Source organism: Ciona intestinalis, unplaced genomic scaffold, assembly GCF_000224145.3.
Source record: "Ciona intestinalis unplaced genomic scaffold, KH HT000166.1, whole genome shotgun sequence".
Taxonomy (NCBI): Eukaryota; Metazoa; Chordata; class Ascidiacea; order Phlebobranchia; family Cionidae; genus Ciona; species Ciona intestinalis.
The window spans coordinates 145,097-159,157 of NW_004190488.1; the positions used below are offsets into that span (position 1 = coordinate 145,097).

At 32.5% G+C, this 14,061-nt stretch overlaps 2 protein-coding genes and 1 non-coding gene across 3 annotated transcripts; 2 read left to right on the forward strand and 1 right to left on the reverse strand.

Annotated features, from left to right (window-relative positions):
- Window positions 1-6,863: 6,863 nt before the first annotated feature.
- Window positions 6,864-6,917, reverse strand: mir4204 (microRNA 4204). The gene has a single exon (NR_034600.1). It is a non-coding gene; the product is annotated as a microRNA 4204 (primary transcript).
- Window positions 6,918-7,107: 190 nt separating this feature from the next.
- Window positions 7,108-10,141, forward strand: LOC100179603 (putative deoxyribonuclease TATDN3). The gene is made up of 6 exons (XM_002123955.4): window positions 7,108-7,479; window positions 7,682-7,861; window positions 7,976-8,007; window positions 8,249-8,417; window positions 8,937-9,017; window positions 9,405-10,141. The coding sequence occupies exons 1-6, from the start codon at window positions 7,258-7,260 to the stop codon at window positions 9,537-9,539; spliced, it is 819 nt and encodes a 272-aa protein (XP_002123991.1). The 5' UTR covers window positions 7,108-7,257; the 3' UTR covers window positions 9,540-10,141.
- Window positions 10,142-10,145: 4 nt separating this feature from the next.
- LOC100185910 (myosin-11) lies at window positions 10,146-13,674 on the forward strand. The gene is made up of 7 exons (XM_002123816.4): window positions 10,146-10,399; window positions 10,666-10,823; window positions 11,073-11,298; window positions 11,548-11,717; window positions 12,002-12,154; window positions 12,538-12,730; window positions 13,184-13,674. Exons 1-7 carry the CDS (start codon window positions 10,187-10,189, stop codon window positions 13,589-13,591), a joined length of 1,521 nt encoding a protein of 506 aa, XP_002123852.1. The 5' UTR covers window positions 10,146-10,186; the 3' UTR covers window positions 13,592-13,674.
- The last annotated feature ends 387 nt before the right edge of the window (window positions 13,675-14,061 follow it).

Sequence of the window (14,061 nt, forward strand, 5' to 3'; positions counted from 1 at the left end):
CAGGGATAGTTAGACCTGCATTCTTTTAAAACAAATTTGATACTAATGTTTACAGATTAAAGCAGTGCAGCCAGTTCAGGGTAGGCCTGCTTAAATTGCCATCAAGGCTTGGCTCCAATGTACTGTATAAACTAATAGGTCAAAAAGTCTGCACGCAAAGCAAAGTAAATTTCCAGATAAACTTTACTAAATAGTCTAAATAATCATTTAATTATGCTTTTCCTTACATGCCATTCAGATGACTTTGATGGCTTTAGTTGGTTGAATGGTGGCAGCAACGAGTTGCTTAAACTTGATTTAACTGGACGACCAAGTGAAGTTCCTGCTCCTGTTGATAAAACTCTATCCCTGTTCATTGACTTAGTAGCACTCGTGGACAACGAACTGTTGCTATGTACAGAATAATGTAAAAGTTTGTGAGGAGTTCCAGGCGTTACTGGAGGTGTATTAACAGAAGGCGTGACTTGGCCAGTGGACACTGGTATTGCAAACAACTTTGATGCATGTGGTGTAGGGGAAGGGGGGTTACGGAAACTGGACTCAGAATCCAAAGAACTCCGGGAACCAAAACTTAAGTGGGAAGGACTTGGTGGCGTGCGACATGAGCTACTGGTTGACGGCATATGTTGCTTGCCACCTGTAACATATACTGGCATGTCCGTTATTGAAGCATCGGTATTGGTTCGCACACGATGTGTATTGTTACGATGATCACAATGTAAGGAATCCGAACTTTCCGAGCCGTGTCTAGATGCATCAGTGCTGATATCTCCAGAACCTTAACACAGTATTACATCAATATTTGTCTGGTGCAATGCCACAATGGTTAGCACGCCTGCCTGTAACCTAGAGGTTTTGGGTTAAAGGCTCGTCACTGCTAATGGGTTGTTTAAATTGTCAGCCATACATAAAACAAAATAAATTCACCAACAAAGTTACATACGGGTAATTCGTAAGTTGGCATGAGGTGTGTGAAACAAAACATCTGTGTAATAACGACAGTCACTACTCCGCCACATTCATTTAACATACATTCAATAGGCCTACTTAATACTTTGAAACAAAACTTACCATTTTCCATGAGCTGTTTATGATTGCTTAGGTTCTCATTAAAGTCATGTTCATCGCAACCTGTTCTAGGAAACACATCTCCGTTATCAATCGGTTTTGACCATGAATCCCAATATAAATCAGCATGGTCCAAATTCTTCATTTGATTTTGAAGATCTGTTATTTAATAAAATTTAATAAAACAGATTAGAACAAGGAATCAAACATTTTTATTATAAACAATGACTAAAATTATAAACAATGACCAATTCTAAAAATCAACAAACATAATTCCAAATTCTTCATTTGATTTCGAAGATCTGTTTTAATAAAACATACTGAAACAAAGAATCAAACATTTTTATTATAAACAATGGCCAATTCTGAAAATCAACACATAGGATTTTAGTTTTTTTTACAACACCCATGACAGAACCTGTAAACCTACCTTGGAATTTTCTCAATTGTTTCAAAGATGAAATGAGTTTCCGATCATCTTCAGAATTTCCTCCAATTTCCATGACAATATTTTGCAACTGGCGGTCGGAAAGATTAAGCAGAATCTCCACAGAGCTTCGTTGTAACTTAAGCCCCTATGATAAAAAGGAGTTTTTTCATTTCTTATAACACTAAGGTACGCCAATCATGGTATAAAAGGGGGTGTTTTAGTGAAAAAAATACAGGTTTTATTTAATTTTCACACGGTTTAGTTTTTCAACTTTTGTTAGGTAAATATTAATTAAGCATTACAACTACATTTTTTGTTATAACAATATTACATAACGGACAGTAGCAATCAAGTAAAGAAAACGGTAACGATTGCTGTAATAAATATTCCCATAAAATCCCATGAACACTGTGTTTTTGTCCAGTCTATTCACACAATAAAGCAGGTGTAAAATGGAAGAAATTTGCAAAAAATATCAGGTAATATTGTTTTGCAATAATCATATATTATATATATATATATATATATATATATATATAAATATATACATATAAATATTTTGCAATAATCATATATATATATATATATATAGGCCAATTAAAGCAGGTGTAAAATAGAAGTAATTTGAAGAAATATCAGGTAATTTTGTTTTGCAATAATCATATATTATACAGATATGCACAAATGCAACTCAAATTCTGCCTGTTCTCTGGGACAGTGCTAGCTACTTTAACAACGATGGATCAAAAATGTTTTACCTGTTCCAAAGCATGAATGCCAAATGTTTAAAGTGACGATTTTCAATATTGTCAAATATATACAGCCAATGAAACAACTAGCATAAGAAAACTAGAGTGAAGTAAAGTAAACTTACATCAGCAAGTAGTGAACTCACACCAACTACAGTCAACCATTTTGAAAGTGAAGGATAATCATGAAACTCGCTGGAACGTTTCCCCCTGTATCTACTTTTAGTATCAAGTTGTTGGCAGAAGTGTTTTATCAATTTACCCTGAAAAACACAAAGCAAATTTTAAAAATTTGACACAGCGTTTTATGCTGCACAAAATTGATAGGCTATCAAACCTAAACTATGGTCCAGTATAAAGTAGCATTTACTGTGTTGTTGGCTACAGCTGAATGCAAACAAAAAAAACGCAACCTTGTACACCAGTTAACATTAGTGTTACTTGTAACTAGTAACTACGATACTCAACCGCAAATCAATATTCAAATTGATGCATAGCTGGTATAAAGTAGCAGTAAGTATAAGAGAGAGTGTAAAGTTAATGTAATAACAGGATTAAATCTTATGCATATACATATAAAGGGACAATAAGAATTATAAGGAAATATTTATCAAATAATCCATTGATTAAATCGTCATACACATTAACATTTATATATACATTGATAAAAAGGACAGTAAGAGTTACAAGTTGAAATAACCCATTGATTAAATCATAATACATACTCGTAGGTTGTATGACCTGGTCATTAGAACATAAAAGTTGTATGATCATTTGAAAGTTAAAAATGGTGCTGGTGTCACAATAATATCATGTATCATAAAACAAATAGCTAACCTCTAGCCGGCGAATTTCTTGAAGCGTAAATTCATTTAAACCAAGACCACGAAACTCTACCAGTTGAGTGGCCATAATGTCAATCATGCTTTGTATATTTGCCAATTGCTTCAATGCAACATCGCTTGGCAGAGAAATGTTGTCCCTTTTTCCACTTTCTGTAAAAATAAGCAGTTTTTTAATATTACTGAAAAAGGAATTCTGAGATTTTAATTCTAAATAGGCCAAGTGTTAATGAATAATGTTTAAGGTTTAACATTGTAGAAAGAAAGTAGCCTTTTCCTGTACAAATAATTCTGTATCGGGTTCAAAATAAAGATAGGCAGTTAAAGTTGTAAAGTAATAATACCAAAACTTATTATTCTATCCTATGCATGATTATCTAATGTGAATTTGGTTGATAATAACATGTCAACATCCTTTTGTAATAACAATGAGCCAACAATGTTATATACAAAGCACTGGCCACTTTCTAAATTACAATGTTTTTATGTGTAAAATAAATGTAATGAGCCCAATTAACAGCAGTAATAAACAAATTAATCTTTTGCACAGGTAGCGCTGCCTTCTATTTATAATGTTGTCATCAGTCAAGTAGAATGGTTGTTATGAAATAGTAGGGATTGACGCTTGGTATTATTACATCATACCATGCACTGTTGACCTGTTAGTTAATTGCAACATAATAGGAATTCACACATAACATTGTTTATCTGTGTCATAATAGGGATTGACTTGCTCATTATTTAGCCAACTGGAGCTTAAAAACAGTTTGAGTGTTTACTTTTTCACATTTGTGATAAAAGGATTGTCACAACTACCATATAAACTTATACACGCAGAATAAAATATTACATTTTAGTACCTACTGCAGATTTTTAATGCTTTGGTTGTATTTTCGAAAAGTGTGTGACACCACTGTTATTAAAAAAACTTTAAAACTTATCGAATGTTAAACTTATCAAACCCTAATGCAGAGTTCGCATTTGTTCCTTTGTTTGCAGTGACCAAGGGGTTTGGGTACTTGTCACCAAACAGTAAGGTTCATTGGGTACGATGAACTCATACTAAACTAATACTGATTGACGTATGTGTCTTTGGGTAAAACACAATAATTTGGGAAAAAAAAATTGTGCACATTTTTTTTGTGCACAAGTTTCAGTCTATGGCATCCATTGTGCCAAAGCGAATAAAATCCAGAACATAATCAAGTACTGAGTTGTGAATGGAGTTCTGAGCGAAGTCACAATGGTCTCATAAACAACATACATTAGTGCTTGGGGTCATAGCCTATAGGTGTCAAACATGACCAGACAGGCTAGGCAAAAGCCTATGATTGAACCTTAAGCAGTGTTATTAAACAACTTTTGGTTGGATTACATTCTATCAGCCCTGGAGACTCACGTAGGCAATCGGCAATTGCCGCAGTTTTGCCGACGCATTTGGACAAACCGTCGGCAGTTTATATTTTCATATTGCAGATGCGAAATTGCAAAAACTACTGGCGATAAAAGTGAGGTACATAAGTATAGTAGTCGTATGTACATATAGTAGTCGACTAGTCGTATGTAGCAAATGAAGTCAGGCGCACCGATTTCCTAACGCACCTGCGCGTTGACTATGACGTCATTAATGTCCTTGTATACGTGCGGCGCATACGTTTTTTTTCGGCGGGAATTGGTAACACGACCTTTCTCACAGCTGTGTGTAAAATAAATGTAATTTGCGGTAATAAATAGCCTAAATATGTTCCAAAAGTAGCACTGCTGTATATTTAGGATGTTTTCCTCAGCCAAGCGGCATGTTTATTAGGAAATAGTAAGGATTCACATTTCATTGCATCATAATAGCGATTGTTTGACCTGGCGATTGATTACGACATAATAGCAATTCATACGCTGATTATTTGCGTCATAATAACGATTGTCCCCTTGATTATTTAGCCAGCAGGAGCTTGAAAACAGGTTGGATATTTGCCTTTATACGTATGCGATCAAGTAAAGGATTGATACGTTTGCAATAAATACTTCGTCCTGGGCTATGCAGCAGACGAAGTTGGTAATGTTTCGTGAATTTGGTGTTAACAACAGGAATGTGTTGAAGTTGTAAAAGCTCAGGTTCGCCGAGCGCCGAGATTCAACCAAAAGCTCGGCACGAGCTTATGAGGTCATCAAGGAGAAAGGCGTACGAGAATACTTCCTTTTTGGACGAAAATCGTCGCTAATTAAAATCATTTAGAACACGTGGTTTGCAGTGAAAGAGAAGACGTAATGCAGCAGAAGACGTAATGCAGCTAAAAAAGTTTAGGAATTTATGTTTTTTTTTGAAAACCGTACTTTTATACGAGTCTCCAGGGCTGTTCTATACTAATTGTTATGTAATTTTTGTCTAAGTAACTGTTACCTCATAAGCCTAATTTCGATGTCATCCATTATCGTAAGGCACAATGTTAAGAAATGGGCTACCAAATTGTGGTGATACATTACGTCACAATCATCATTGTTATATGCAAGCCCACACCTGCAGATTTAACTATCTTTCGTCACAAGCGCTACTGTGACGTATACGTTAAAAAAACATATTAGGTAATACGAAAAACAACCTGTGTCAAATATAAGATCTAAAAAAAAACAAGCATTCGCTTACTCCTGTTTTAACATTATTGGACAAAATCAATGAACTGACAGCGAATCAAACACTTAATAGCTATTATGACAATTACAATAAACGTGTCAATTGTAAATATAATGAAAACAACTGACTTATTAGTGAAATGCCATTGTGTAGCAAATAATCATTGTGTCCTAAATAATCATTGTGTCCTAAATATGTAGAAATAAAATAACTTGATAAAAAACAAGCGCAACAGACCGGCGACCATATTTTTGCATCAATAGGCTACTCTTGTGTCAGGGAAGTACAAGATTAATTTCTTTCGCGTACACTTTTTCATAGTTTCTAACTTTTCATACGAATTGTTTTGAGTAACCTTGGTTGGACCGTGAAAAAAAAACATTGACTTTGTCAAAGAATTCTGTTATATATTAAAAAGCTGCTGCGTACGGCGTACTGTGTTAGTGTTGAAAATAAACTTTAAAAATGTACGAAAACATACTTTGTAACCAAAATTAATCTGACTTACACAAGATTTACAATTTATTATGTCATAATAGCGATATGTTACATCACAGTAGTGATACGTTACGTTTGATACCTCACAGTACAATTTTTGGCACTGTTTTGTGCTAGTAAAAACCTTAACCCCTGAAAAAGGCATAATCTATAACGTAGATATCAAACGTAGTAATACGAATTCTATGACATAATGACTTAATCATCTATAACTTTTGTTTAAATTGTGACTGCTTATATGGTGTGACACCGCAAGTTTCGCACATTTGTAAAGGTAATTTTAAACACAAATGCCTCACTTTTTTTACAGATAAAACCATACAGCATCAGTAAGACCCCCAAAAATACATTTAAAGACCACAAATTTTACTGATCACCAAGCTAATGGATTAGGATGCAAAACACTGAAGTTCATAATTATCATAAAACATAATAAAATCAATTTTGCACACAGAAAGGGGGGGTTAAACTAATTTTTTATGTTTCCATAGAATACCAGTGCTTTTAATTCTGTTACCTTTTGAATCTGTCATGATTGAGATGTAATTAAGAAATCAATTTTCATATCTTTAAAAATCGCACAACAGTAATTCCCAGCATCGTTCCAGCTATCCGTATACTACTTAACCACACACAACAACAAAAATCTGTAAATATAAATCATTTATTGCATAAATAATGTATAAATGACATTATATTTAGACTGTAAACGGGAATTTAGAACTTCAGACAAAGCCAAGATGATTTCCGTGTATAGTATACAAAGTGGCAATATTGTAGCGACCATTTTTGATACTTTCTTTTGGTCTCTATTATAACATTTAAATCCCCACTAACTGGACCATGCTGATCCCGTTTGTGAAAAAATTGTGAAGGAGGAATATTTTATTTGCCGTATAAGTATATTTATATATACATTCTTTTAACGCAACTCTTTTGGATACGTTGCAGCACACAACTAATGGAAGGTTCTAACACATCTACATCTCTAACACCGTAACATCAGGTAGAGCATAATTTTCATCAGATACGTACCAATCAATGGAAAATTCGGCGTTAGGATATATTGATTGTCACTGTCACCTTTCTTGTACCGAATTTAATGTTGACCGTCATAAGGTAATAGAACGAGCAAAAGCTGCAAATGTTCAAGCAATTATCATTGTTACGGAGTTTGGAGATGAGTTTGACAAAACATTGCAGCTCTGCAGTGACTACAGAGGTTTCTTATTTCCAAGCTTAGGAATTCATCCACTGCAAATGGTAAGTAACACTTTTAAAGTTGAAACTATAGTTTGTAAGCAAATCTGCACCTCAAATATTTTTTTTAATTGAAACAAGAAAGTAGATTGTAAACAAAAACACGTTTTAAACCAAAACGCTTAACTAAAATAAAATGAACAATGCTTTGAATGAACATTCACTGTTACCTATGAAAAAATAATAAATGTGTTTTGGTCTACAGAATAAAACTGACTCCAACCATCGCAGCTGTCGATCATCTGATCTTACTCCAAGATTATCTGATATTCGACTAAATGCTCAACATCTGGTTGGGGTGGGTGAAGTTGGTTTGGACTTCACTCCACGTTTCATTAAGTGCGCTCAAGATAAAGATGATCAAAGAGAGGTCTTTAAAACACAGGTAAACTGCCTGTAGAAGTTAAATTTAATGTGTTCTGCTTTTAAATTCAAGTGCTTTTCTGACATACTATTAGTCAAATGAAAGAATATTTTGATTGATAATATATTTTTTTAGATTCAACTTGCAAAAGAATTGGATTTACCATTGTAAGTTTTTACTAGTCAGATATTCTTTCTAGTAACGTGGTTGGCACACTGTGCTATTGCACTTTGTTGCACTGTTGAAATTTAAACTGGACTGTATTTACAAGTTCAGAAACATTGTTAAAAGGCACCAAGGAATCAAGAATCTTTTTTAGTTTAATGCTTAATAGTATAAATCTACCATTAAATATATTGTGAATATTGGGCTTTAGCCTTAAACTTAAACAAACTCTTTTTTTTACAGAAATGTTCACTCTCGTTCTGCTGGTCGTCCAGCAATAGAATTGCTCCGAACAGAAGGTGCAGTTAACGTATGCATGCACGCTTTCGATGGTAGAAGTTCTGTTGCAATGGAAGGCGTCAAACTTGGTTATTATTTCTCAATTCCTCCATGTATTGCAAGGAGTGTACAAGTACTGTGAATTTGTTTTATTTACAGAATAAATTTACTGGACCTCATCATATTTAAAGCATTAGCTGAAATGAAACAGTTTATGCTATAGTGTTTTAACTAAACTTAAATAAAAAATATTAAACTTAGATAAAAAATATAAATGTTGGATTTTATTTTGTTCTTTTCACCAAAAATGCACTAATGAATGGGTTAGAACGTTTTCTTATAATAATGTTAGTAGAAGCTAATTAAAATAGCATATACTGGTATTAAGAAGTTTGTTTACTTCAAGATCAACTTTAGACTAAGCCCCCATTTTTACCTGTTAAATATCTTAGCATTATTGGAAATATATTACTATTTTTTTCGCTGATAATCAAAATACTAGTTTACATGAATAGTTAGGTTAATGATTAAATAATTGAGTTGAATGGAAAAAAAAAACAACATATTGTTAGCTAAGCCTATTATAAACCAATTATAAAGACCCACACTTCCTGTTGTAAGAAGCATATATTTCATAATTCAGTATTTTTAGATGCAAAAATTAGCAAAAGCTGTTCCACTCGAAAATTTGTTGCTTGAGACCGATTCCCCAGCATTGAGTCCGATAAAGCAGGTTGATATTTTAGTTTATAAACAGTAAAACTACACTTTTTGTTCGTAATAAAGTAGGGTGGGGTAATATTGCCCATGTTTTCCCCTTTCTTTTCTGATTTAATGGTAAATAAAGGATATTATCAAAGTTATATTACCAAAGCTCCAAGAATCTAAAATACCAATTTGTTGAAAATTTGAAAGGGGGTAATATGAAATTTAGTTGCTAAAATATCCCATATTACCCCACAGAGTTGTGGATGATTAATTTAATTTAATATTTCTTAAAGTATTGTTGCTTGTGTAAAATGTTGAATTATTGAGAATACCTTTTTATTATTTTGAGAGGTAAAAAAAGTCTTAACTCTTTTATTTGCATTATGTAGTCTGTTAAAGTGTTAATTTACAGGAAAGGAATGAACCATGTAACATTCACGTTTCATGTGAATATGTTGCAAAAATAAAGGGAATTTCTACAGAAGATGTTATGAAAGCAACTAACAAAAACGCTAGAAAACTTTTTTCAAGATTGAGAATTTTATGAAGTGCTGTTAAAACACAACTAAAATTAAATTAATTTTCACCTGGCACACATATTTTCTTAATTTCTGGCACCATGGCAGTTATTGCCAGCAGAGTTACATGCGATATGTGGTAACTGAGCGGGCATGAGGTGTATACAATAAGACATTTTGTTATAATAATGAGTCAAATGTCTTTTTTTTGTCATATAATTTTCTGGCGCCCAGGTAATTTCCACCCACGAAGTTACATAAGTGATAACCAAGGTGGCATGGGGTGTATAATTAAACACTGTTTTATGATAAAGACTGTCATTGCGCTGTGCCTGCCATGCAAAGATATATAAGTTAAATTCATTCTTTCACCTGTTAAAAATTGTTTAGATTACCATATTGGTGGGAAATTGGTGTCGGGTAAATATTGAAGCGTTTGCTTCTGCTTTAAATTGTAAATTCAAAAACTAGAGTACCAAAGATAACAGATATGAATTTTGAAATACATCAGCAACTAAAGGATAAATATTTGACATGAGTGTATGTGGCTTACCATCACAACATATCTATACATTGTTGATTATTTCATACCACTTCTTTTACCTTACCTAATGCAAAAAAAAATGTTTAGGTGTTTCAAGTGTTTAGGACTAGATTGGAAACTAAAAATAGGCAAATGGAAGAAAATCCAAAAACTACTGTAAAAACTGACATGCTAATGAAAATTGAATTAGTAAACTTGTGGCAAACCACGAAAACGCTTCGATCCATGATCCAAAGCTGTCAAAATATGGTTCATTCGGAAGCAGCAAAGATTGAAAAAGAATGCTTGGATAAGATTAAGGATTTAGAAGATAAAAGAGTCAAAGCTGATCTCAAAACTATCCAGGTAGATTTTTTTGCTGTTTTTTTTTGTTACACCCATATTTATTTACCCAAATTTTTTTATGTTTTATTTACCCAAAAACTTTATTGATAACAACATTAAAGAAATATTTTATTAAGTATTTTTTATTAGTCGTAAGCTAGTTATGCTTCTAGTGGTGTACATTATTTTCAGTAAAAAAAAAAACTCTTTTTAAAAATTGTGTACTACTATGACTGCTTAATAAATTGTCACACTGATCACACTTAAAACAATAATTATGTTGTTAGGTGACCGAGGAAATGAACCTGTTAGAAACATACAATAAAAAGCTACTTGGAGAAAAATCTGCTCTGAAGTTACAGTGTCAACAACAGGAACAGGACAGCAGAGATTTGGCAAACCAGCTCATTGAAGCAGAAACTAAATTAGAAGCATTTAAAGAAAGGTCTTTTTACTTTATTATTGCAAAGAGCAAACTAAACTTTTCTTTTTTACAATTCTTACAAAAAACAGTAACAAAAAAATAGACGGATTATCATATGCGTTCAATTTAAAACACATAAATTGAGCTTTTTCTTCTTTTTTTCCTAGTGGGTAAAATGGGCAGAATACCCATATCCACTAAGAATTCTTTATTTTGATTGTTTGTTTTGAAAACTTTATTAACAACATAAACTTAAAATTCTTATTACAGAAATGTAGAACTGGAAAACCAACTAAAAACTACCGTTTTGGAAAATTTAAATCTACGGCATCGCGTCTCAGAACTTGAGGGTCATTTTGAGGCCCTGGTATGTGAGAAAGAGCAGCATAGAAATAGTATTCTTGCAATGAAGGAAGAAAAATGCGACTTAGAAATTGCTATAGCTGAGAATGATGTTTATGGACAAGCACTGCAAGAGCATGTGGATGAATTGGAAGTATGTATAATGTATATAAAGAATAAATATCTATATACAATATGTTTTATTTAAGATATTTTTAAATATTACAGGGTGGTAAATTATTCCTTTGTAACAAAGTGTAAGAATTTAGTTTGTTTGACCAAGTAGGTAAAGTTGTAGTCCTGGGTTATGCTTGCTAAACATCTATTTACAGATGACTTGTAGGCTAAGGCATTAAACATAAATTTTGACCTTTTTAAAAAAAAACATTTGTAATATATTAAGGAAATTTGTACAACATTACGCGATCAAAGAGAAGAACAAAGCAATTATTTCATACAACGAGAAGTTGCATTCAAATCTAGTTATGAGAGGCGATTGGATGAAGAAATGAACGAAAAGTTAAACTTGAATCAAACGATATCTTCCCTGCAGCAACAAGTTGAAAAATTAAGGTTTAAAATGTTGTCTTTGTTATACATCAGTAAAATATGTGGTACTTAGGAGGTTAGGTTGTGCTATTCACATGCATTTTAAAGTTTTTAATCATTATGCCGCAAATACAGATATGTTTTATGATATGTTAGTTAAATTTAAAATAAAGTACATATTGTTTAATTTAATTGGATATATATTTCCTAATTACTTAAAATTAAAAAAAAAACAAGGTATAAATATAACAAAACAACTTATTCGTTATTTTACACATTCTTTTCCAAAATTTTGTTTGCAATTGCAGTGTTGAAGTAAGCCTTATGGAGGAAAATAAATGTTCTTGGTGCGATGAAAAGAAACTACTCATACAACAGAAAAATGAATTTGAAGCAAAATGCAAATCTATTGAGGAAGATTTAAAACTTGAAAAAGATACAGTTTCAATGCTTTCTTCCAAGTGAGTCAGGATAAATATATAAGAAAATGTTTATTGATACTTTTTAACCTTTTTGTTTTAATTTAACCCTATGCTACAAAGTGACTGAAGAAATGAATGTCGCTTATTTATCCTTATAAATTTGGAAGTTACAACTTCCAATGCCCTGTTACAGGTTATGATGTATGCAAATTTGTGTCTGGGAAAACAGTGTAGGCAACTTTTCATATTTCAGTGACTTATTTTGTAGCAGCAATTCTTTGTTTTGTTATCAAAATGTTAAGATTGTTAGTAAAACTGTCAAATTTAATATTCTTAATAGTTAATATAGTTTTAAAAGTTTACAAAAACATGGTGTTATGATTTTGGACAACCCCCCACAAAAATTTTCCTTTGTATTTAAGGAACTCGGAGCTTGCCCTTGCTCTCACAGATTCCAAACATGAATTGGGAAGATTAGCGGGAGATACTCTGAACAAATCATTGACCGAAAATACATTCAATGAAATTGAAGATCTTGTTACAGCTTGTTATAAAAAGAAAAAAAGGTTGTTAACAGAGATGGCAATGGAAAGTGAAAGTGAAATGGCAAAACGGGTATGTATATATTCAAAGTATATAATCAGATTATTAATATAAGTAGATTAGGCTCTAAAACCTCTCTTAAAAGCTTTAGTGATGTTTATTATAAACAACATGTTCAAATTTAAATCTTAAGACTATTTAAATAATTTTAACTTTAAAATTGAATCTAAAGTATAGAAAGGTGAAACAACCCAGTTTATATTAGGGTTAGGGACAATCTATTTTTTTGACTATTTTTTCGGAACCATTCATGATTTTGAAATAAGATATTTTATCAACATTCTATACCTTTTGCATGTTTGAAACGACGTTGTATTTCCTTCAAAATGTTTTGTAAAATAAAAGTCTGATATTCTATGAAATGGAAGCATAATTATCCGGCCTTGAACCCATATTCCCCGGGTTTGAGCGGTCTAAACGCTGTGCCAGTGACAAACATATAATAATAATATTGTTCAAATATAGCTGCTTGAATGTGAAAGAAATCTTTCCGAAGAGAAAAGTAAACGAAAAGAATGCGAAGAAAAATTGCAAGAAACAGAAGCTCAACTTGATGCTGCTAATAGAAACGTCAAAGCAATGATTACAATGAGAACAACACATATGAAAAATATAGCTCGATCCAAGATTGTCAAAGCTCAAAAAGACGCATTAAACACATCACTGGATTTAAATTCTTTTATAAACATTGAAAACAAAGAAAATCCAGTTTTAACAACTTCTCAAACCATTGATCAGTTAACCCCGGGGATGATGGAAACAACCAACAGCGGTTCCTGGCGAACTGGAATATTAACAGGTTCACAATTCGAAAAACTCAACCAGGTCAATAACAAAGCATTGGAAAAGCTGAAACGAATGTCGCTTTGTTAATGAACTGGTACCTAAGTTTTTTGTGCAATTTGAAAAAAGTATTATACACAGTCATATTAAAGTATTTATTTATTTGTTGTAAATGATCTGCAGTTCATTTAGGTATTGCTGCTTAACGGGTTTCTATAGCTGATCGATAGTGCAGGTTTTTAAGAGATTGTTTATACCACAGGGTTTTAGTTTCTTAGTTGTTATGGTTTAATTTCTTTCATAGTTATGTTATGTCTATCTTATTAAAGCATATGGCTTTCCATTTACCCTGGTGCAACAGGGTAAATGGAAAGAAACAACGTAGTTTAGACGCTCAGTTAAAACAAGTAGTTTTTTTAACGAAGTAGCGTTTAAATGCGCTTCTACAGTTAGTGGTTCGAATGGAGAGATGGGTTCTGAAAATTTAAGCATCTACCTCAAAGAAATACCAAATGAACATGTTTGGTTTGTAGTGGTTATTAACCTGGTTATTAAAGGAA

Excerpts from the sequence above, each read along its gene's own strand:
- LOC100179603 (XM_002123955.4), top strand. The coding sequence starts at position 7,258 with ATGGAAAATTCGGCGTTAGGATATATTGATTGTCACTGTCACCTTTCT. Across the intron at positions 8,008-8,248 it reads AAAGAATTGGATTTACCATT|AAATGTTCACTCTCGTTCTG; the intron begins GTAAGTTTTTAC and ends TTTTTTTTACAG. Across the intron at positions 9,018-9,404 it reads CATTGAGTCCGATAAAGCAG|GAAAGGAATGAACCATGTAA; the intron begins GTTGATATTTTA and ends GTTAATTTACAG.
- LOC100185910 (XM_002123816.4), top strand. The coding sequence starts at position 10,187 with ATGGAAGAAAATCCAAAAACTACTGTAAAAACTGACATGCTAATGAAA. Across the intron at positions 11,718-12,001 it reads CAACAAGTTGAAAAATTAAG|TGTTGAAGTAAGCCTTATGG; the intron begins GTTTAAAATGTT and ends TTGCAATTGCAG. Across the intron at positions 12,155-12,537 it reads GTTTCAATGCTTTCTTCCAA|GAACTCGGAGCTTGCCCTTG; the intron begins GTGAGTCAGGAT and ends TTTGTATTTAAG.